This window comes from Lithobates pipiens, unplaced genomic scaffold (genome assembly GCF_037356315.1).
Source record: "Lithobates pipiens isolate NorthernLeopardFrog02 unplaced genomic scaffold, aLitPip1_a1.2 Scaffold_22, whole genome shotgun sequence".
NCBI classification, from domain to species: Eukaryota; Metazoa; Chordata; class Amphibia; order Anura; family Ranidae; genus Lithobates; species Lithobates pipiens.
Window position 1 is genome coordinate 295,330,389 of NW_027507784.1, and position 22,975 is coordinate 295,353,363.

The 22,975-nt window shown below is 44.1% G+C and overlaps 1 protein-coding gene across 1 annotated transcript in view; it reads left to right on the plus strand.

Moving 5' to 3' along the window:
* Nucleotides 1–22,975, plus strand: part of USP31 (ubiquitin specific peptidase 31) — a 165,119-nt gene that overhangs the window by 16,243 nt on the left and 125,901 nt on the right. Inside the window, exon 2 of the mRNA XM_077450182.1 lies at nt 19,608–19,733. Coding sequence (XP_077306308.1) covers nt 19,608–19,733 — 126 coding nt within the window. The remainder of the gene's footprint in view (nt 1–19,607; nt 19,734–22,975) is intronic.

Here is a 22,975-nt window from a genome sequence, read left to right on the forward strand (position 1 = left end):
CCAAGGGTGAAGATCCAGAAAGTTTCTCTCCTCTGAAATCTTCTTTTCCCCATGAGAGTCTTTCTTGATGGCTTCTATGCCGAACGCTTTCAAGCCTGTTGGCTGTCTATTGTAGCATCCAACATAGAGGAGACCACAGGGGCAAATGATATCATAGACCAAGTACGAAGTGCCACAGTTAATGAATTGACAAATTCTATGACTGTTGCCGTTGGTCCCCACCACCTGTTTTTTGCGGTGTGACATGTACGCACAGCCCCCACAGTTTTTGACCCCACATTTTATAGTTCCCTTTTTGATCGAATATTGATGTCAAAGGACCGGTGGGGATCTTTGTTGCATTTGGGGCTTTGAGTATTCTGCACGGTTCTATCAAACTCCTAAGATCTCTAGGTTTACGGAACACAACTTCAGGTCTCGAGGGCAGGACTTGGTTCAAGATGGGGCCTTGTTTCAAAATACTCCAATTGCGCCAAATTATTTGTTGTTAGTGGTAAATTGGATGCTGAATTGAATGGAATTAGATATATCTGGCTTGTTGCAGATCCGTTTGTTCTTTTTGCATTATGGCATCTTTCTGTGTGCTAACTGCATGGCTTTCAACGTACTGTGTCCAATATTTGGTGTAGGCTTGTTCTACGTGATCTTCCTTGTATCCCCTTTTCCAAGAATTTGCTTTTTAGGATAGATCCTTGCTGCTCATAGTAGAAATTTCTGGTGCATGTTCTACTTAACCTACAGAATTGCCTGTATGGGATGTTATGAATCCATTTTGGGTGATGATGATGACTTTGTGTGAAGGTAGGCGTTTCCAGCACTCAGTTTGAGTTTTGGAAAAGATGCTACCCTCTGTCTACCTGCAGTTCAGGGTCTAAGAACACAAGGGGTGATTGGTCAACAAAGTGGGTAAATTATATATTGGAGGGGTTAGAGTTGCAATATTCAAGGAAGGAATATAAATGTGTGCGTTTTTATTTAGTATGATTTTTTTTTTTTTTTTTTTTTAAGGACGTGTGTGTGTGTGTGTGTGTGTGTGTGTGTGTATAATATATAAATGATAAAAAAAATTTGCATTTCCGTCAACTTACTCCAGTGAGGAGGGCTTTTGCAGCTGTAGTGTTTCATCTTTTGCAATAAAGCCCTGTCTGTCTGTTCTAACATTCTGAATATCGTCTGCAATTCTACCTATCCATTTGGTATCTTCCCTTTTTATATAGAGTGCTGCAATGTGGAAAGAAATACTACTAGACTAAAGGAGATTCTGCCTATAGAAATATACCATCTATCATGTGACACATCACCCATCCAGTCTTTTCTCTCTATATAGACCTACCACAGTATACAGACCATTTCCCGTTTTTTCCAAGGCTCTGATGAAGAAGAAACCCCTCGAAACGCTATTCATTTTTACCCTTGTATGGGCATCAATTTTTATAATTTTATCAAATGAGAATATTGTAATTTTATTTATTCATGAACACATTTTACAGAGTCTCACGGGAGCTCCCTTTTGAACCCTTACAGGAAGCATCCTTAAAACACTTAGTTCTTAAAACTATTTTCTGGTAGCCATCACGTCGGCAAGAGTTGGCAAGCTTCATACCCTGGCGGTTGAAAAACCCTTTCTAAAAGTATTTTTTTTCAGACCGTGTAAACATATCCAGCCTTTCTACCTAAGGTTTCTTCAACTTTTCACCGTTCACAGGAAATAGTCCTGCCCACTTTTTCCTCAGCTCCTGCCAATCCAGGAGAAGAAGCTTTCCCCGCACTGGATGTGAGATGAGGCCTGCTACACTTTCTAACAGTCACCAATGAGTTTAGAAAATCAAATGCTCTCTTCATGATATTCTCAGGTTCACGTAAAGGGGAAAAGGCTTCCAAATGCACTCTGGGCAGGTGGCTTAAATGGGCAATCTCAAGAGGCCTACGAAGCTAAGGCAGAAATGCCCCCTCAGGTATTGCTACTCATTCTCCAAGATCAACAGCAGTTTCCTGGGCCGAAAGGGCTGATGCTACGCCTGAAGAAATATGCAAGGCTGCCACATGGTCCAACTTCTCAACATAGGTTGGACCTACTGTCCACCGCAGATCAAGCCTTCGGCAGGAAGATACTGCAGGCAGTGGTCCCACCCTAGGGTAAGTTTTTCGGTTATCCTCTCCAAGGTTGTCCTGAAAGGCGATCTGAGAAAGGCTTAGTTAGACGTGACTTATTTCTAAGAGCCTTTCAGGACAACCGTTACTTAATTCCCCCTTTTTTTTTTATTTTTATTTATTTTATTTTTTTTCTTCTTGGAAGTGGTTTTAAGTATCTGTCATGGCGGTTTTTTGTGCTTTTTGTTTTCCAGAATGTCGGAGACCACACAATAACTGACACCATTGTTGAAGAGGAGGGATTTAAAGGCTGCATGTGTTTCCTTGAAAATGGGCGGAGCTGCGCTCTCCAAGGTTGTCTGTCGCAGGTAATTCTAACTAAGCCTTATTTTTTATTTTTTCCCCAGCTTGCAAATTGTCTTTGAAAAAAGGCCAAAGCATATGCAGATTTACTGTATCTCAGACTTAATTTGGGTTCATCAATATGTTCGGGGTTCATGGACTTTATGCTTGGTTTGCCGAGCCCATTACTAGCAGAACTTTGCCCAATTTGCTCATTTTTAATTACAAACAGATAATGGCAGTGGAAAAATCCTTTCAGATTTGGCCGCCTTCAAAGTTTTATCTGTTGGAACTTGATGTCCTTTTTGTTAGCATGAGTTAATGATGAATATGTTCCATATGATAGAACAAGTTGGTTCGATGTGTGCTGCTGACAAAGAAGCGAAACCTGAAAGCCATGCTTACTGCTTCTGTAATGGAGATTTTTTTTATTTTTTTTTGCTTTTGCTGTGCCACTCCTGTGGTTTCATATTTCTACGCAAGTCATTGGATTGTATCTGTGCAGTAACCAGACTTTGTGTTCTTGTAAATGTAACACATCTCATAGGTCTATTTCACTGTTTTCTTTGCATATAGAAATCCCTTAAGTAAAGCAGTCCTGTTTGGGTTAATTAGGAGATTGAGCCTGGGTTCACATTAGTGCATGCAGAACACCAAATGCGATTGGCATGGGAATCGCACCGCACGGACGTCGCATGTGATGTGGCTCAAATTGCATCCACACCAATTTGTTTTTTGTTTTTTTTTCTCCGCACCTGAATTCTGGCAGTCCCACTGCATTTTGCGATCTGTTTTGGGATGTTGTGGATTTAACATTGACACCCGCAGCAGATTGCGTGTAAATTGTGCAATTGCGATGCAGGGAAATGCAGTACATCTTGTGTGTTTCCTGCATTGCATCAGTATGAATCAGGTTTCAATGTTTGGCTCTAAAGCAACCTGTCACAACCTGAAAAATGTAAGTTTGCATTTCGCAAGTTCCTAAAAAAAATTCAAGGCAGCAAATGGAACTGAACTAATGCTCCCATGCAAGGCACAAGCTGAAGTCCAGGTTTTCTATCACTGTAAGCATTGTGGTTGCTGTGAGTGCTGCATTGTACGGTGGTAGTACTTCTTGTCTGCTACTCAAACAAAATCAAGTCAGGCTGAGTTTGCCTCAAATAGGCCTATGAATTACAAGGTCTCTGGCAGAAGCCAAGACTGTAATGTCGTTTGCTCACCTTGAAAAATTAGAGGAAGCCTTGTATTTCTTAAAAATGCACTCCCCCCCCCTCCCCATTTTTTTTCTTACCCCGCTATTCTATGGGGGTATCCGAGTCAAACAGCTCCCTGTGTCCATTCAGACACAGAGCTGTCGTCTCCCTCTCCCTCTCCCCGGCTCACTGACTCTCAGCCAAGGAGGGAGAGTCCCAGACAGCTGAGTCTCTCGTGCAACATCACTGGATCGATATGGGCTCAGGTAAGTATTAAGGGGGCTGCTGCACATAGAAGGCTTTTTATCTTCACGCATAGACTGCATGGTTTTGCACAAAGCAGCCTGGGTCCTTTTCTCAGGTCCCCCCCCCCCCCCCCGACCGGCGCTTCTGGCCCCTTCCTCCAAGTGCCCCCGCAGCAAGCGGCTTGCTGTGGGGGCACCCAAGCAGGCTCACTGCCAAGCCACTGCTCTGCATGTCCTTTCACAAACAGCTGCGGCTTGGTCCTGCCTCCTCTTTCCTTTATTGGCTCACTGGCTGTGATGGACAGCCAATGACTCCTGCAGCAGGCTCTCTCCAGCAGTGAGAGTCTCAAGAGTTGAGGTTCTCATGCACATCGCTGGATTGCAATGGGCCTCAGGTATTTATTGCGAGGAGGGGGAGGGGGGTGCTGCTCAGAGAAGGTTTTTTTTATTTTTTTATTAATTTTTTTTTTTTTTACCTTCGTGTATATAACGCAACCACTTTAACCTTTACAAGAAGGTTAGCAATGATGGCCTACATGTTTCTTCCAGTAAATGTTTACTTTCGCTCCATGCACACTGGTGTGTGTGTGTGTGTGTGTGTGTGTGTGTTTTTTTTTGTTTTTTTTTTTTTTATATAGGCTCAAACACTGGATGAAAAATGCTGATAATAAAATTTTTGTGGTATCTTTTAGGAGCATTAGCATTTTTTTACAGTACATGAGGAGGGGGAGCGCAAAAGAAGCAATTTTAAAAGCATTTAAGGAGTGGTCAGGGTTGTGGTGTTTTTTGTTTTCTTCTGCTGAAAAAAACGCCCCCCCCCCCCCCCCCCACGCTCCTATAGGTTGAAGCCCAAAAAAAACAAAAAACGGTAATGGCTTATAGTAGTGTGCATGGACTCCTAGGATAACACTGTTTGGCTTCTAGGAGCTTAAAGAAACGCTAAGTGCCCAGTAAGCAAGTGGTTAATAGACAGCAGGGATGGTCCTTCTAGGTATGGGAACAAGCATCCTAAAGAGTAATTCACAATTTCAGTTAGAAATTCTGTAATATAACCTGAGATGTGTTGGTATTTTATAATTTAGTGAGTATTTTAGAAGTCCCCTCCTTTTTAGCTTTCAAAAGGCAAATTGGATCATTTCAAATAATTTCCATTTTATAACACCCAATAAATCCACAGTCAATTTAAATGTCTGTCTTCTATTATGAGCCTATTCTATCAGCAATAAATCACTGTTATTTTCCGAAAAGGTGCAGTAGCTGATTGATGTAGAGATTATAAAATGTATTGCTGTCAGTCAGGAACGGCTTATATGGCTGTCATCAAACTTTTTCAGCCCACAATAAAGCCGTGTTTGCTTAGTTTTCACATGTGGGCAAATGCCTCATAAACCACGGCATGCAGAATCTCACCATTGTTTCCCTGTCACAAGCAGCGTATTAGAAATCTCTGCCGATCCAACAAAACTTCCGTCAGGGAACCTTGAATGTAGTGCAGACGTTTAGTATGAGCGGTGTGGTTCTCACACCTCCAGGCAATTTTATACGTACGGATACCACCCACACCTTGTATTTTACATGTAAATACTTGGACTTTGTTTTCTTTGTAACCGCGATACCCTCGTTCATGCTTGTTTTCTCATCAGATTAGGTTTCCAGGCTCCTTGTTGCAGCATGTTCAGGTTTCTTAATTATAATGCTTTTGCAGATATAGTTTATTTTTTAAATTTTATTGGAAATCAGATTTGGCTTTTGAGCCTGAGGCAGTAACACAGAAGGGTCCCCATTTTGTGATCTGCAATTTATATTTATTTATAATTTTGTAGTGCTTTGAATTCTAAGGTTCTTTCTGGTGTACCTTCACATCATATTTTGCCTTGGAGAACATTATAAACGGAGATCTAAAGTAAGTGTCTTAATACAGTGCTGCAAAAAAGTATTTGACCCTTTCCTGATTTGTTTTATTTGTCACACTTAAATGATTTAGAGCAGCAATTTATTTTTTATATTACACAAAGATAACCCAAAATGCAGTTTTTAAATTATTAAATTGTATTAATGGGGGGGGGGGGGGGGGGAATGCTGTCCAAACCTGCCTGGCCCTATATGAAAAAGTAATTGCCCTCTCCCTTGCTAAATCATGAATGAACTGTGCTTAACCATGTTTTTGTGAAAAGCCGAGTTAAATTGTACCTGCCATATCCATACCTAATTACTGCCAGACCCATTGAATCAAGAAATCTCTTAAATAGAAGCTGTCTGATAAAGTGAAGCTTGCCAAAAGATCTCCGAATATCTAATCTCCGAGATCTAATGAAATGCAAGAACAGATGAGAAACAAAGTAATTGACGTGTATCAGCCATTTCTAAGGCTTTGGGACTCCAGCGAACCACAGTGAGAGCCGTTATCTACAAATGGGGAAAACTTGAAACAGTGGTGAGCCTTCCCAGGAGTAACCCGCCTACCAAAATGTACTCCAAAAGCACAACGATGACTCATCCAGGAGGTCATTAAAAAATCCAGAACATCTAAAGAACTTGCCTCAGTTAAGGTCAGTGTTCATGATTAAACGATAGAGACTGGGAAAATATGTTGCAAGGCCAAAGCCACTGCTGACCAAAGAACATGAAGGCTTGCCTCACATTTGGCAAAGAACATCTTGATTATCCCTAAGACTTTTGGGCAAATATTCTGTAGACTGATGAGACAAAAGTTGAACTTTTTGGAAGCTGAGTGTCCCCTTACATCTGGCGTAAAACTTAACACAGCATTTCATAAAAAACATCATATCAACAGTCCAGCATGGTGGTGTTTGGTGTGATGGTCTAGGTCTGCTTTGCAGCTTCAAGACCTGGATAACTTGCCAAAATTGAGGGAACCATGAACTCTGTGCTTTAGTAGAAAATCCTGAAGGAGAATGTCCAACTATCAGGTTCTGAGCTCAAGCGCACTTGGGGGGTAATTACTTTTTCACATAGGGCCAGGCAGGTTTTGGATAACATATATTATTTTTTTATTTTTTTTACCCTAATAAATGAAGTCCTCACATAAAAACTACACTTTGTATTTGCTTGGCTTGTCTTTGTGTAATGTTCAAATTTTGTTTGATCTAAATCGTAATTAAGTGTGACAAATATGCCCAAAAAATAAAATACCGTAATCAGAAGGGGGAAAATACTTTTTCAAAGTACTGTACGGTAAATGTTGCTCTTCTCATACTTGCATGCCATCTAAATGGCCTGTAGTAAGAAATCCGGCCAGCACTGTGTGTGTGTGTGTGTGTGTGTGTGTGTGTTGGGGGGTTGTGTTTTTTTTTTTTTTTTTTTTTTTTTTTTTTTTTTTTTTTTTTTTTTTGTGCTCTTCTCCATTGAACAGTAATCCTCTATTCGTTATTTTTATTTTATTTTTTCCTATGTAAAGTATTTTAAGATGATCATGTGCTCTTCTTTTTTTTTTCTTTTTTTTTTATAGTGACCCACTTCCCCCAGTAGTAAATACCTTTTTTGTCCACTTTTGTTGCCCTTCATTCACCCACCATCAGAGGTAAAAAAAAAAATCCAACACTTTTTTTCAAATAGAGATGAGCATGTGACTCTCTTCCTCCTACCCTGTGACATCACTGGTGCCTCCTGAATTGGACCACGTCCACAGCCCTGTAAGTTCTGACACATACATAAGGATTTATTTTCCTGGTCTTGGGGGCTGGACCTAACAAATATGGGAGTGAGGAAAGATAAGTAAATGCTCTTGGTAACGGGAGTTAATTGTCAACCCGATTTACTTGTCTTGCATAGGCAATAGGAAGAGTCCTGTTCACTTTTTCTCAGGGGTAAATACACTCTTATTTGTTTTGTTTCTTGTAGCTGAGGTTCTCCATGCCTCCATATTTTTTATTTCCTTTTTTTTTGTTTGCTCTTTTTCCTGTTTCAGAATTGCCTGATGGCCATACAAATATTTTCTGTGGTTGTCCAAGTCCTCTGGAAAATGTGCACGGACATGAGTAGGGTTTATCGGCAGCCCAGTACCTATTAATTTTATTGCTTGGCAAATCTGGAAGAGTCTTCTTCTTGCGGTCATTTTATAGTACCACATTTCATAAGTTGGTGCTGTGTGTAAAATCTGTACCGGGTTGTCCTTATAAATTGAAAAGGCAGGGGGCACTGCTGGTGCTCTTAAAATCCCTATCTCAATTGTACAGGTCTTCACCAAAATTCTTTGCTGCTCTCCCACAAAACGCAAGCACACACACTCCCCTCCTATATGAATGGTCTAACACATATAATACAGGAAAGAGGAAAGGTCTGGTGTCACCAGTGATAAACCTCCATCCCTAAACAGAAAATACAGAGGGTCACCCTGGGACTTTGAGCGAGGTGGTCACAGTAGGCCAAAATAACAGCAGTAAATGCAGTACACGTTTATTAAAGAAATAGTGTACATACATGCATGGTGGTAGACAGCAGCATAGCCAATAAAAATATTGCACATGATAAAAGTAACATTGCTACATGTAGATATCAGACAGTAGGCACAGGCCGACAAGTAACCCGACAAGTTTCGTAAGGCGTAGCTCGCTTCCTCAGGGGTGGATGCATGTGTGATGTATCTAAACTGAACACAGATAAGTGTGGCAGTGATATATATTGAGGCAGATGGTGAAAGAGGCTCAAGGGTATGGAACCCCATACTCGCCAAAGTTCCAAATTGCTTTATCTCAAAAGGCGGCAGTGACAAGTGTATGGCATGGGAGCTGAGGGGGAGAGACCGACCAAAACCATCACCAGGGGACAAACGGAGTGCAGACATGGCATGGGTGGGAGTGTTTAACCCTGAAGGTCTCACATAATTTGTAAATGTCAGCCTTAACATAAATATTGGCAAATGTTGGTTATACAATGTGGAAATACAGATTGTATAATTGAGTACCGTATATACTCGAGTATAGGCCGACCCGAGTATAAGCCGAGGCCCCCAATTTACCCCCAAAAAACTGGGAAACCTATTGACTCGTGTATAAGCCGAGGGTGAGATATGCCTGTCCATCCCTGTGTGTGTGTCCATCCATCCATCCATCCCTGTGTGTGTGTGTGTGTGTGTGTGTGTGTGTGTGTGTGTGAGAGGCCTTGTGTGTCCAGCCTACCTGTGTCCCCAGCCTCCGTCCGGTCCCGAGCCTCCGTCCGGTCCGGTCCCGTCCCGTCCCGAGACTCCGTCCGGTCCCGTCCCGTCCCGAGCCGAGCCGAGCCTCCGTCCGGTCCCGTCCCAGGATCACCGCTCTTCGTCGACGCCCATTTTCCTGTTCAAATGCCGCGCCTCCCTGTCTGTGATAGGCGGAACACAATTTCCCAGCAGTCTGTGTTCCGCCTATCACGGCCATCCTTTCATCCTCGTCCGTAGTACGAGGATGAGCGGATGTCCGTGATAGGCGGAACACAGGCTGCTGGGAAATTCAGTGTTCCGCCTATCACAGGCGAAGGCGGAGCCGGAGGCGCGGCTTTTGAATTAGAATAGAATGGCCGCTGTCTGTCTGCTCGACACGCTGATCGAGCAGGCAGACAGCGATGACTCGAGTATAAGCCGAGGGGGGCACTTTCAGCCTCAAAAAAGAGGCTGAAAATCTCGGCTTATACTCGAGTATATACGGTATATGTAATGCACCAACCTGACGATGGAGCAGAGCATGGAAACCTAAGGGTAATTCTGAGGGAATGTGGGCAGAGTACAGAACCAAAAAAGAAAAATCCTTAGAGCAGACTGTTTGCACATATTGTTCAAATATATATTTATAATATGGAAAACCCAATATCTGGCATACACGTGCTGGGGTATAAGAGATAAGTGTACCTATGTAGGATGATGACTGCCAGGCAGAATCTGCTGTCCCAAGTGGCGTGAAAAACCAAGAATGAGGGAATCCCAGCCATATCCACCCTCTTATATGAAAACATATTAAAATACTGTCCGTATTTAGACATGTATATACAAAAGTCGGATTATAAGGTAATATATGGTCATCAATATAGACATCCAGACGTCAATAGTCAGAGTCTACAGGATATTCAGACACGTTTCCTGAGATTGTAACCAGCGGTCCCAAATCTTATATTTGGACGGGCATCCTCTATGAACATATAAAAATGTCTTAAAAGGCAAGGTATTATTTATTTAATGTAGCCAAGCGTTAAACTCGGTTTGAAGCTATTGTTCGTTGTTTGGTTATCACTTTTATGGCTGTGAATAAGTGTTTATTGCAGGAAAGTCTTAGTACTTTTATCTTGAAGGCCAGTGTCTTTAAACGAAATCCACTAGGTGGTTCTACTTTTTTCCTAGTGGGCCTTCACCAAAACAGAGTAGGTCATATGCACTTAAATAGAAGTCGTAAATATTCTTTCACATCTATCACCCTGGTTGACCAGTAGCCCCAAGGTGTGCTGGCATGGATATTCATAGACCAAGAAAACCAACTTCTATACGGTAAAAAATGTTTCATTTTAACCCCCCCCCCCCCCCCCCAAAAAAAAAACACATTTGACATTGCACAACGTCAATTCGTGATACTGTTAGTCATCTCCTCCCAATGTGGTCACTGCAGTGGTCTCATAGCCTGCTGAATGGTGACAGTGGTGACATTAGCTCAGGTCTTGGCCCTGACGTGTCTTTTCTGTTTAGTTGTAGTAAGCTTCTGACATGTTCAGAACCATGCTGCCCCTTTCACACGGGGCAGATCCGTCTTGCCGCTGATCCTTGCTGAGCAGGTGAATGACAAGCCCGCGTCGGACAAGGACAGAGCCTGATATGGGGCAGGCAGATGGAAACAGACTGCATGTTGGATTTTGTCAGATGGGTTGCCAGCTGACACGTCTGCTGACAATCGCCTCCCCATAGAGGATAATGGGTGGCCCGATCGGATCCGCCTGTCCGTTGTTCAGGCAGACCCAATCGTGTGAAAGGCGCCTTAAGTTTGACTTGCCTTTTTGATTAGTAAATGGATACCTGCAAGGATAATTTTTATAATGCAGTGTAGTGACCACATACAAGGACATTAAAGTAGACCTCTGCTATGCCCATGCAGGGCCTTAAAGCGGAGGTCCACCCTAAAGTGGACCTTCCGCTCATTGGAATCCTCCCCCCTCTCTGGCGCCACAATTGGCACCTTTCAGGGGGGAGGGGGGTGCAGGTACCTGTACAGTACAGGTATCTGCACCCACTTCCGGCATAGCTATCTGCGGAAAGGGGGCGTAGATTCTGCAGAATCTACGCCCCTTTCCGCAAGTCCCCCGCTGCCTGCTGGTAAACACACGGATCCCAGAGACAGCGGGACCATCCTTATTGCGCAGCGCGACTCTCGCATGCGCAGTAGGGAACTGGGAATTGAAGCCGAAAGGCTCCACTTCCTGATTCCCATACCCAAGATGGCGGCGGTAGCACCCGAGAGAGACGATCGAGAGATCGGCTTCGGGTGCCGACATCGCGGGCGCGCTGGACGGGTAAGTGTCCTTATTTTAAAAGTCAGCAGCTGCAGTATTTGTAGCTTCTGGCTTTAAAAAAAAAAAAAAAAAAAAACGGCGGAACTCCCGGCGGACTCCCGCTTTAAAGAGGAAGTAAGCCCTGATGGGTTTACTTCCTTTTTTTTTTTCCCTGCAAAGGCAAAGCATAATGGACTACTATGCATCGCATAGTAGTCCATTATGTGTCACTTACCTGACACAGGAGCCAGCGATGTCACCGCTGTCCCCTGTAGTCCGGCGCATCCATCTTCTCGGTGGGGTCTCGCAGCTCCGCCGCTGTCATTCGGTGAAGCCGCGATGACATCACTCCCACGCATGCGCACGGGAGCCGACACGCACGGCATCTCCGTCGTTGAAGATGCCGCGCTCAGTGCGCCTGCGCGCCGCTGTTTACGGCGCATGCGCCTGTCTTCGGCCAAATATCTCCTAAACCGTATAGGAAGTGTGTTCAATGCTTTAGAGCCAGACAGGGTTGCTTAAAGCTCAATTTATTTCTGTACTAAAACATTATTGAATTGGAAACACTTTTGGCTTTTATTGGAAGCACAACTGTAGTCCGCCTTCATCTGCTTGCCTTATCTTTTCTGGTTAAGTAGTGTAGATGTCATTTGCTTTTACCTCTAGATTGAAGTGTACTTGGCAAAACAGAGGTCAGATCCTTGGCGCTTCCGGGTAGCAATTTAGACAACTTCAATTTGTTCATGTACTTTAAATATAGATTCTCAGGAAATGATCTCTGATTGCTGAAATTAGTTTATCCAAGTCTGTGACCTCTAATAGAAAAGACATAAGATCTCCTGGAAAGTGTTCTCTTCCCTTTACACACAAAGAAAAACTTTAGTTTAAACTTCCTTTTGGTGTGTACAAATTATTACATTTAGAGTGGTTGTAAACCCTTTACAGCCACTTTTTGCTACAGGTCAGCCTTTGAGGCTTACCTGTAGCTACCCCCGATATCTCTTAAATCTCATGGTTTAGGAGATATCCCCTTTATCTGCATGTGGCGTCGTCATCGGCACATGCGCACTGAAGCAACGGCACGTACGTGAGTGTGCCATTACCGTCGGCTCCCACACGCATGCACAAGAGTGATGTCATTGCGGCTTCAGCCAATCACGCCGCTGGAGCCCATGATACCCGAAAGTAACTCCGGGAGCGATGTCCCCGGCCAGAGCAGGGTAAGAGGACTGTTGCATGGACTTCAAACTAGGGTAAGTAATTCATAATAAGCTACTATGCCTTTGTCTTGCAGGTGTTTTAATTTTTTTGAGATTGTGGGTTTCCAACCACTTTAAACTACAAAAGTAGTTTGTCTTGCACATAAAGTGTTAGTACTTTTGTGTTGATTGGTAGTGAAGGCTTTCCATCGGTAGCTGGAAAAGTTTGCAGCATCTAGTTTGAGAAAAATTTGTACTGAGAAACTCCCTTAGGGCCCTTTCACAGGGGTGCCTTCTGTTCTGAACCGGAGGGGGGATCTGTCTCCGCTGATCCCCCCTGCTAATTGGAGCAGAGCGGGTGGATGATGGGTGTGCGTGTCTGCTCAGTTTCTGAAGAGCAAACAAGGACTGATCCTGCTTTGCTCTATCCAGCCCACCCAAATAGGACCTCCTCCTTCCTTTTTTTTTTTTTTCTTGTCCCTTCCCTTTTTTTGCAGGCCTGATCAGAGCCAGAAGTAGGTGAGTGTAAACGGACACACGTTTACACCTGTCTGTCCATAGGCTTGCTTGAACCTTCTGATCAAGTTCACCTGCAGAATCTGACAGGTCGCCCATGTGAAAGGGGCCTAAGACTCGGTTCACACAGGGGCAACACGACTTTCAACACGACTTGGACGCGACTTACAACACTACTTTAAGTCGCCCCAGGCCAGGCGACTTGCCGTGGCCAATCAGAGAGAATGAGCTCTCAGGGGGGGAACTCCTTTTGAGAGCTGATATTTCTCTGAGAGTCGCCTCCGTATAGACGGAGATCCGACTTGGAGGCGACCTCCATTGAAATCAATGGGTACCAGTCGCCTACAAGTCGGATTGAAGTAGTACAGGAACCTTTTCTGAAGTCGGAGCGACTTCAGTAGTGTGCATTAAGACAGCTCTCATTCACTTACATTGATTTCTACATGTTGGGCGACTTGAAGTCGGATCTGAGACGCCCCTGTGTGAACCGGCTCTAAGGCAGATGCTACACAGGTGATTGTGCATCTTAGCAGGCCTATTACTGACAATTTTTCAAAAATGGCAGCTGCAGATCTGCTGAGATGCTGTCTGTTTGTCCCTATGTAAGATGTCACCCCTATAGCTAGCGATCTGATAGATCCCTTTCAGACTGAGGCAATTTTCAGGTGTTTTAGCGCCAACAATAATGCCTGAAAACTGCCTCTTATGCCTCCCCAGTGTAAAAGCCTGAGTGCTTTCACACGGGGCGATGCGCTTGTGGGACGGGAAAGTCCTGCAAGCAGCATCTTTAGGGTGGTTAGCTGCCCACTCAGTCCAGTGGGCAGAGGTGGTATAGAAGCGATGTATACAGCGCTCCTATACCGCCTCTGCCCACTGGACTGAATGGGCAGCGATTGTAAAGAATTTTCGAAAACACTGCATCTCGGGTGGTTTTAACCCTTTGGCCGCCAGCGGGGGTTAAAAGCGCCCCGCTAGCAGCTGAAAATCGCTGCTTAAACTGTGGTAAAGCGCCACTAAAACTAGCTGTGTTATACTGCTAACTGACCCGCCACCCCAGTGTGAAAGCCACCATAAAGCAGGCCTGATAGCACATACTGGAATGTAGCAAGGCTTTGTCAACCAAGGAGCTTGGTATATAGCTTGGGTTTCCAGCCCTTCATGCAGCAGCTTTCTGTAAAGGCGCTACTTCGACTTGCCACCTGAAAGTACTTATTGCGCATTTGGAAGATAATTTATAGCTTGATCACTGGGCACTTAAACCCCCTTCCTAACCCGACCAATTTTCAGCTTTTGGTGCTCTCACACTTTTAATGACAATTACTCAGTCATGCAACACTGCAGCCATATGAAATGTTTGTCTGTTTTTTTTTCACACAAGTAGAGCTTTCTTTTGGTGGTATTTAATCACTTAAGCCCCGGACCAATTCACGGCCAAAGGACAAGGCCCCTTTTTGCGATTCTGCACTGCGTTGTTTTAACTGACAATTGCGCGGTCATGCGACGTGGCTCCCAAACAAAATTGGCATCCCCTTTTTTCCCCACAAATAGAGCTTTCTTTTGGTGGTATTTGATCACCTCTGCGGTTTTTATTTTTTGCGCTATAAACAGCGGTAATTAACCAATTAAGGACCGCCTCACGCCAATATACATCGGCAGAATGGCACGGCTGGGCACAATCACGTACATGGCTCTTTAAATGCCCAGCCGTGCCATTCTGCCGATTGTATATCGGCGTGAGGCGGTCCTTAATTTTTTTTTTTTTTTGCGCTATAAAGACTGAATTCGGTAAAAAAAAAGAGTGTTGGCACAGAGCAGCACTGGGCACTACACATCCAGTCCACTGCGCTGATGCAATCTCTCCCCCTCTCCCCTCTCTGTACCGATCGGTACAGAGAGGGGAGGAAGGAACCCGCGTCATGCCATGATACCGGTTTGTTTACAAATGATTGCTCCGTCATTGGAAGGAGCGATCACGTGGTAAACGGCTGCTACCAGCAGAAGAGACTAGAAAAGTATCTTGTCTGCCTGCCAGAAATGTTTTCCCTAAATGTACTGTAAGTTACTCCTGTGTGTTCAAGCATGGAAATGTCGTCATCCTGGGCCAGCCAATTGATGTTCTCGAAGATGCAGAGCGCAGGAGGAACCAGGCCCTTTCAGCAAAAATTGACTTAATGCCCATATGCGCTACTTAGCTTATTCATTCTTATAGCTGGCTCTTTACATGCAGCAGCCCCCAGATTAAACCCCTTTCACACTGGGGGTGTTTTGCAGGCACTGTAATGATAAAAATAGCACCTGCAATCCACCCTAAGACAACTGCTCCATGCACTCCAGTGTGAAAGCCCAAGGGCTTTCACACTGGAGCGGTGCGCTGGCAGGGCGTCAGAAAAAGTCCTGCCAACAGCTTCTTTGGAGCAGTGAAGGAGCGGTGAACTCACCTCTGCTCCCCATTGAAATCAATGGGGCAGCACTGCAATACAGCTCGGGTAGCATTTTGTGGATTTAACCACTTTTCGGCTGCTAGGTTAGAACTGCCCTGCTATCGGCCGAATAGCAATGGTAAAGTGACACTAAAAATAGCACTGTTTTACCGCTGACACCAGTATCGGCTCGGTGTGAAAGGGGTCTTAGTGCAGCTGCAAAATGTTTTATGTGCCATAAGTGTTTGTGTTTTTATTTATTTTTTTAAAGGCATAGTCCATATTTTTATTTTTTTATGACCATGTTGTGTCTTGCATGCATATTGGGGGGGGGGGGGGGTGTATTCTAATATAATCACATTCCCCACAAAACACCTTACTAGTTTAGACCTAGTGCACACAGCCCGAATGTTGACGGGCATCAATATTTGGCCCATGTGTATGGCAGCTGGTCAGACATAAGTTGGCCGGCTTTTGTTAAAGGCTCATGACCGAAAGAGGTCTGCCAACCGGTTGCCTGTCAGCGCTCTCAGCCAATGGCTGAGAGTACAGACCAGAGTGTTCTGACACCCACCCCCCCCTTTGTCAGTCAGGGCTTGCCCCCCCCCCCCTCCCTTTTGTTAGAAAAGCAGGGGAGATCGCTGTACATCTGACCCGCTGGGTTGAATGTAAAAAAAAATGGTGTGTACAAGGCTTTTAATTGGTGGTCGCTGCAGTGTTGTGTATTATTTTTTTTTTTTTATTAGGCACGGCTCCGCTCGAACAGCCACATTTAAAGTGATGCCAAAGGATCGTTTTTTAAATTACAAACATGTCATACTTCCACTGTGCAGCTCGTTTTGCACAGAGCGGCCCCCAACATCCATTTCTGGGGTCCTTCGGCGGCTCTTCCCCACATTAGATAACCCCCAGGGAGAACCGCTCTACCGAGGGGGTTACCTTGCGGTGCGCTCCTGAGTCCAGAATTCAGCGGCCATAGAGGCCGAATGCAGGATTTTGCCCTGCCCCCAGCGCCCGCGCCATTGGATTTGATTGACGGCAGTGGGAGCCAACAGCAGTGCTATCAATCTATCCAATCAAGAGCTGGGAACCCGTGGAGAGAGGGACAACGGGGATGCGCCACTCCTCCAGTCCATTGATTACTTCTTCCAGCTCTATAACCAAATATCCGTGCCTTCATACAAACCTGAAGTCTGAAATAATCTGCAGGAGCCTGGGTATTGCACTTGTGATTGCAATGCTCCTGTAGGCATGAATGCAAAAAAAAAAAAAACACATTTATTTGTTTTTACACTTCTTTTTTTTTTTTTTAAAGGTGGTAGCTGTGTTCATATCCTCCCTGACAGCTCAGAAAATATCTGCCAGCTGGAGACGGATGTAAATATTGGCTTTGCTTTGTTGTCTGTAAATGGCTTTTTTACAGGGTCATTGGGTTAAAAATGTTAATGGTTTAGCAGCGACTTTGTAGTATTTCTGTGTTGCTATGTAATCTGTTTTCTTGACATAACTAGCAGCTTTTGGGATCCTCCACTATGATTAGAGTATAATCACGGATCTTGGTCTTAAAAGGGGAGATTGGGAACTAAGAGAAAATGATCTGCAAAGTGCTGAGAGGATGGGCTGTTGGTGCGTTTTTTGTTTTAAAAGCTTTGGCTTTTAAGGATGTGGCAGTTGGGCACCTAGATGACAACTACCAATTACTATGTGAGAAGTGCCCTTTCCTCCCAATGCCAGTGGGAAAATGCCTGGCAGAGCTCTGTTGCCAAGGAAACTGCAGTATGGCGTGTCTAGGAGTATTTCGGGTTCCTTAGACCTGTTATCTGCCTCTTATCATTCCTTCTTGTCCTGAACAACCAAGACAACAATTTTCAAAATAATCCCCTTTTTTTGATGTGCTTGTTCTGTTAGTGTTGCATCTTGCTTTGTCTGTTCTAATTTCGAGCTAGACAAATTCACCAAAGTGACCAAAGAAAAACGGCTGACTTCTTCCCTAGGAATTTATTGGAAGTACATATTAACCTTTTTACCTTTTTTAAATAAGACCGAGAAACCGCTGGTACACTACTCCAAAAAAATTTAAGGAACACCTTTTTAATCGGAGTGTAGCATCCAGTCCATTCAAGTTCTGGGATATTGATCTGGTCAGTTAGACCCCTTTCACACTGGGGCGCTTTGCAGGTGCTACAGCGCTAGAAATAGTGCCTGCAAAGCGCCCTGAATCAGCCGCCGCTGTCTCTCCTATGTGACCGGCCGAGGGTGACACAGAAAGCCGGACTTGGCCCCGCCCCCTGCTCATGCATCATTGGATTTGATTGACAGCAACGGGAGCCAGGGGCTGCACTGTTATCTATCCAATCAAGAGCTGAGGCACAGGCCAGAGAGGGGTGAGTGTGTCTCTGGCGTGGGAACAAACGGGCTCAGGCGAGTAAAACTAGGGAGCTGCTCAGTGACAGGTTTTTTCACCTTACTGTATCCGATGCATTAAGGTGAAAAAAACCTGAGGGTTTACTACCCCTTTAAAGTGGTTGTAAACTCTCCCCACGACTTTGTCCCATATAAATCGGCATTAAAAAGCCTAATGAGCACTGCTTGTAGATATCTCCTTGTAATCCTTTTTTCTTTAGAATGACACCACTGAGCATGCCCAGATTTCCCCTGATTTATGGCACACTCTGTGTTTATCTGTTATCAGGACTTCCTACGGCACACAACACTGAAATCCCAGGAGACTTCATAATCACTCAGCTTCCTACTACACCCCATGTGACCATGTGACATCACATGCAGTGTAAAGCAGGGGACAACATTGCTGCAGTCTTATAAGCTGAAGCTGATAAGACTCACACAGGCAAACACTAGATAATCAACACAAGTAAATACTATGAAATAAAACGGCTATGAACAGGGAAGCAGGGTTGCCATAGAAACGTTGGATTGAGAAGGAGGCTTGGTTAACAGTACAGGAAGTGCTCAATGTAAGGGCGGAAAAACACTCTACTGTGGACTGTGAAAACAATACTTAAGATGGCGCATATGCAATTTGGGCTGGATTACAGTGGCTATAGTTTGATAATTACTTTATTATAATGGACTAAATGAAAAGAAGCATCAGAGTGGGAGAGTTTACTTCCTCTTTAAGTAGTAAATAAAAGCATGTCTTGGTTAATTAAGAGTTCACTCCCTGTGCACACTATAAAAACTTTCCTCTGTCAGCTGCAGCTCTCTCACTCACAAATCTGACAGGGAATGCAGGGGATAAGATGGCTACTATGTTACTTGTTTGTTGGTTTTGCTTAAAATGTTACATTGAATTTGTCTCAGAGAGATCATTCAGCGAGGAAGGAATCGGACTAGCTCCCAGTCATAGGATCTTGCTGTGCTCAGTAGCTGAGCAGAAGGAGATGAGAGTGCAGGATGCACAAGACATGGGGGGTTTTATGGATGTTTGTAAGATGCCCAGGGCAGGCAACTGGGTAGGTTAATATTCATTTTGTTCCCAAAATATTGCCCAGTCCATATCGGTAAAGGTATCCAGATATATTTCCCCTTTGAGATCTGATGTGCTTTTCAAAGTGTTCTTTTAAATTTTTTTTTTTTTTTTTTTTTTTTTAAGCAGTGGTGTATAAACACATTCCTTGCCTATGTAAATTAACAATTTGTTTTGAACTTGCAATGTAAATGATTCAGCCTCCAGTTCTTAGGCACTGGTGACGTGGGAAGGCCGCCAGTGCCTTTCAGGGAGATCTCATGTGAGATCTTGCCAGATGAAAGGTTGGTATTTGTATTTATCGGTTTTCCTAGAAATCTTCTACAGAAAGACATTTAAATTTCAGTTATAGGGAACATCCTAAAGCCACAGATATTTTGTGTTGCAGTATAAAGTAGAATAAGGGTGTCTGTGGAGAGAGCTGCCCAGTGGCATATTCGAGAGATGAGACACTGGTGTCAGGTTGAACTTGCTAGCATTCATTGTAAACAGCTGAACGCCAGGCAGGTATAAAATACACAGCAGCTCAGGATTCATTAATGCAAAAAGATTGTGGGTAATATGATTCCTTTTACCAGTATATGCAAGTAAAACTGAAATATTCTATTGTGGTTCCGTAGAGCATCTGTGAACATGTTTTTGTTTTCCTACAGACAATTGTATCCAGGAATGCCCTTCAGTATAGAGGCACCTCCCAGCACGATGCCCAAGAGTTTCTGCTCTGGCTCCTGGATAGAGTACATGAAGACCTCAATGCTTCTGGAAAGAACATGCCTCGGGTGGGTAATTCCTCCATTGCATAATACCCATTTCTAAAGACATCAATTTTTTTTATTTTTATTTTTTCTCGTTTGGGGGGGGGATAGAACACATGTTGCGTTAAGGCAGTCTGTTCATTAGATTGGCTGCCCAAAGCGTCAAAGTACCAAAATTACATGTATCCTCTCGCATGTTGATCCTTAATGGCTCCTCAATGTGTCCCCTTTGGCTTTACCATACCAGGACTTTTGGAAAAGTGAAAAAAAATAAGCAATTCCCAGGAAAGCGCCAATTTCTGTAAACCTTCATCCATCAGATCTGGCTCCAACAGTCTTGCATCGATTACTTCCGTCATGCATGTCTTCATATTTAAAGTGTTTGTAATGCCCTAAAAAAACAAAGGATCCTGTTCCTTTAAAGCATGTTGTAAAGCACAATGCTTGTGCTGTGTACTTTTTGTCAATTTGTATCACCTGAAATATCTGCCTGATACTGCCTGGTTCTGCCCTCCCCCCTGTAAACTGACCATGGTTTTATCATGGCTGCTGAGCCCTGACAGCATGGCCAGTTTACATGCTGTTGTGGAAATTTTATTAAGTTGTATTCAATATGAATGGTCAGTGTCTCCCAGTTTTAGTTCTGCTGCAACCTGCTCTAAAGAGCGAGTTGGGGCAGACTGATTCTGGTTTAAGACCCATTGGTAGGGAAAAGCTTAATGTAAGATGTAGAGAAGTGTTTGCAGAGTGAGGATATGTGCGCCAGCGAAGGTCCCCTGTGCAATGCAATGGGGGGGGATGTGTTCACTCTGCAAAGACATTATCGGTTATGGGGGGGGATGTGCGCTCATGTCTTTGTGTATCTGATCAGCATATAGGGGGACTGTAATATGTCCCTACAGATAACCTCCCATCCATAGGAATCATAGAATAATCTGGGTATGCGTTGTTTTCTGAACAATGCAGAAAAAGGATTCATGCCAATGGTAAAAAAGGGAGTGTCTGCGTGCGTTCATTGGGCAGTGTTCATGATTTCTGATGTGCCAATCTCACTACATGTGGCTTTCTTTGTCTAGCTGAAAAGCACAGCTTAGAGGTACAAGGGGCAGGAAATCCTGCACACTGCCCTGCACAGACATGCCCACACACTCCCCTAGTCATTGTTCATTGGTTGAGATTTGTATAACTCCTCCTGTTTGAAGGAATGCCTGGGCTTAATTAGCTGATTTGTGAAGCCATTATACCAAAAGGCTGAAAAGTGCACTTATTGGCACAGGAAACATGGATTGTGCATAGCGTATAATGGGAATTATCCATGTCAGTGCCTCCGTCATCCACTGTCTCTCCTTTCTCCCTCCCTGCTTGTCAGCTAGTGACAGTGCCCGTCCCCTCACCTCCTGCTGCTAAAATTACTGTGTAAAGTGTATATACAATCCCCTCCATTCGAAAACGTTCTATGCGGCATGTTCCTCTCCTCCTGACTGACATCAGCGTGGGATTCTCAGCCCCTCCTGCTGAAGCTGTCAGAACAGCAGAGGGAGCAGCGAGCAGTCACGTGAGCGGCACTCTGAAAGTACAAATCGGCATATTTTTGCCTAACAGAGGGGATTGTATGTACTTCACAAAGTGGATTTACAACCACTTTAAGGTGTAACATAAAAGGTCACATTGCACATTCTCCAAACCTCAAACTACACCCAGCCCCCCCCCCCCCAATATATTTACTTGAATCACATGGTTCTTATCCCTGCAGCATTGCTTCATTTGCATTGTGTGGCCACATCGGCACATCCGTGTCATTCATTCACGAGAAACTCTGAATGGGAAGACTACAGGTCCCATCTGTCACCACACAGAAGGATTCACAAATTTCAATAGAGCACACATGGCGTGATAGCACCACATCTGTAGTCCAGTGTGTACTTCTTCCAGCCCAATAACAGAAGGGCCGTATCTATGTAAAGACCCGGGAAGGCAAATGTTTTTAGGAATCTGCGCGTTGCAGGCTTTAGCTCAACGATTAAAAAAATAAAATTAAAACATTTTTATTTTGTCAATATGGGTGCATTTATTCTTTTTTACAAAAAGATGGACTATGCCTTTTAAATTTTCCGTACGTTATAGTATAGAGTCTATACAAAAAAAAGTTCTATATACATGCATTTAAAGCTGAAGTTGATGGCCACAGGAGATGTACACAGATCAGCCATAGCTTTATGATCACTGATAGGTTAAATGAATAACCTTGATTGTGTTGTTACAATGGAACCTTAAAGGGGTTGTAAAGGTAAATGTTTTTTCACCTTAATGCATTCTATGCATTAAGGTGAAAAAACATCTGACAGTGCCTGCGCCCCCAGCCCCCCGTTTTACTTACCTCATCCCCCGACGTCCTTTCCACCGTTCAGCCTGGCCGCTGACTGGCTGGAGTGGATGGATGGAAAGCAGCGCAGCCATTGGCTCGCGCTGCTGTCAATCACATCCACTGACGCGGAGCGCCGGGGGCGGGGCCGTGTGATACAGCGAGCGGCTATAGCCGGCGGGTGTATCACGGGAGTGCGCCCGCAGATGCTTCTCACCATGCGAGGGAGCTCGCATGAACGTGAGAAGCACCTGCGGGAGGAAGCCGAGACAGCCGCCGAGGGACCCCAGAAGAGCAGGTTCGGGGCCACTCTGTGCAAAACGAGCTGCACAGTGGAGGTAAGTATAACATGTTTGTTTGTTAAAAAAAAAAAAAAAAAAAAATTCACTTTACAATCCCTTTAAAGTTGGTGGGCTACATATTAGGCAGCAAGTAAACATCTTGTTCCTGAAGTTGATGTGTTGAAAACAGAAAAAATGGGAACTTCAGGATGCCCATGCTCACCCGTATCCACAGCGAAAAGCACCTACATTGGGATGTGAGCATCAGAATTGGACCACAAAGCAATGGAAGTAGGTGAGCATACAAAGAAAAACCCAGGTACAGACTATCTGGGTAAGAAAGCAGCTACTGAGGCAACAGAGGGTCATAATCGGGGCTAATCCTAAAAGTACAAAATGTATTAAAGTGAAAAAATACCAGCTAAAAAAAAAAGCACAGTATGGAAAGCCGTATCATTGCAACTTGACATGTACTGGATCAAAAATTTAAAACGCTACAAAGTGAAGGGTGGAAGTTGACAGGCAGAAGAAACACACAAAACCTGCCACAAAAACAAAACAAAAAAGAAGGTGGCCTGGTCTGGTGGATTATACTTTCTTTTACATCATGTGGATGGCTGGGG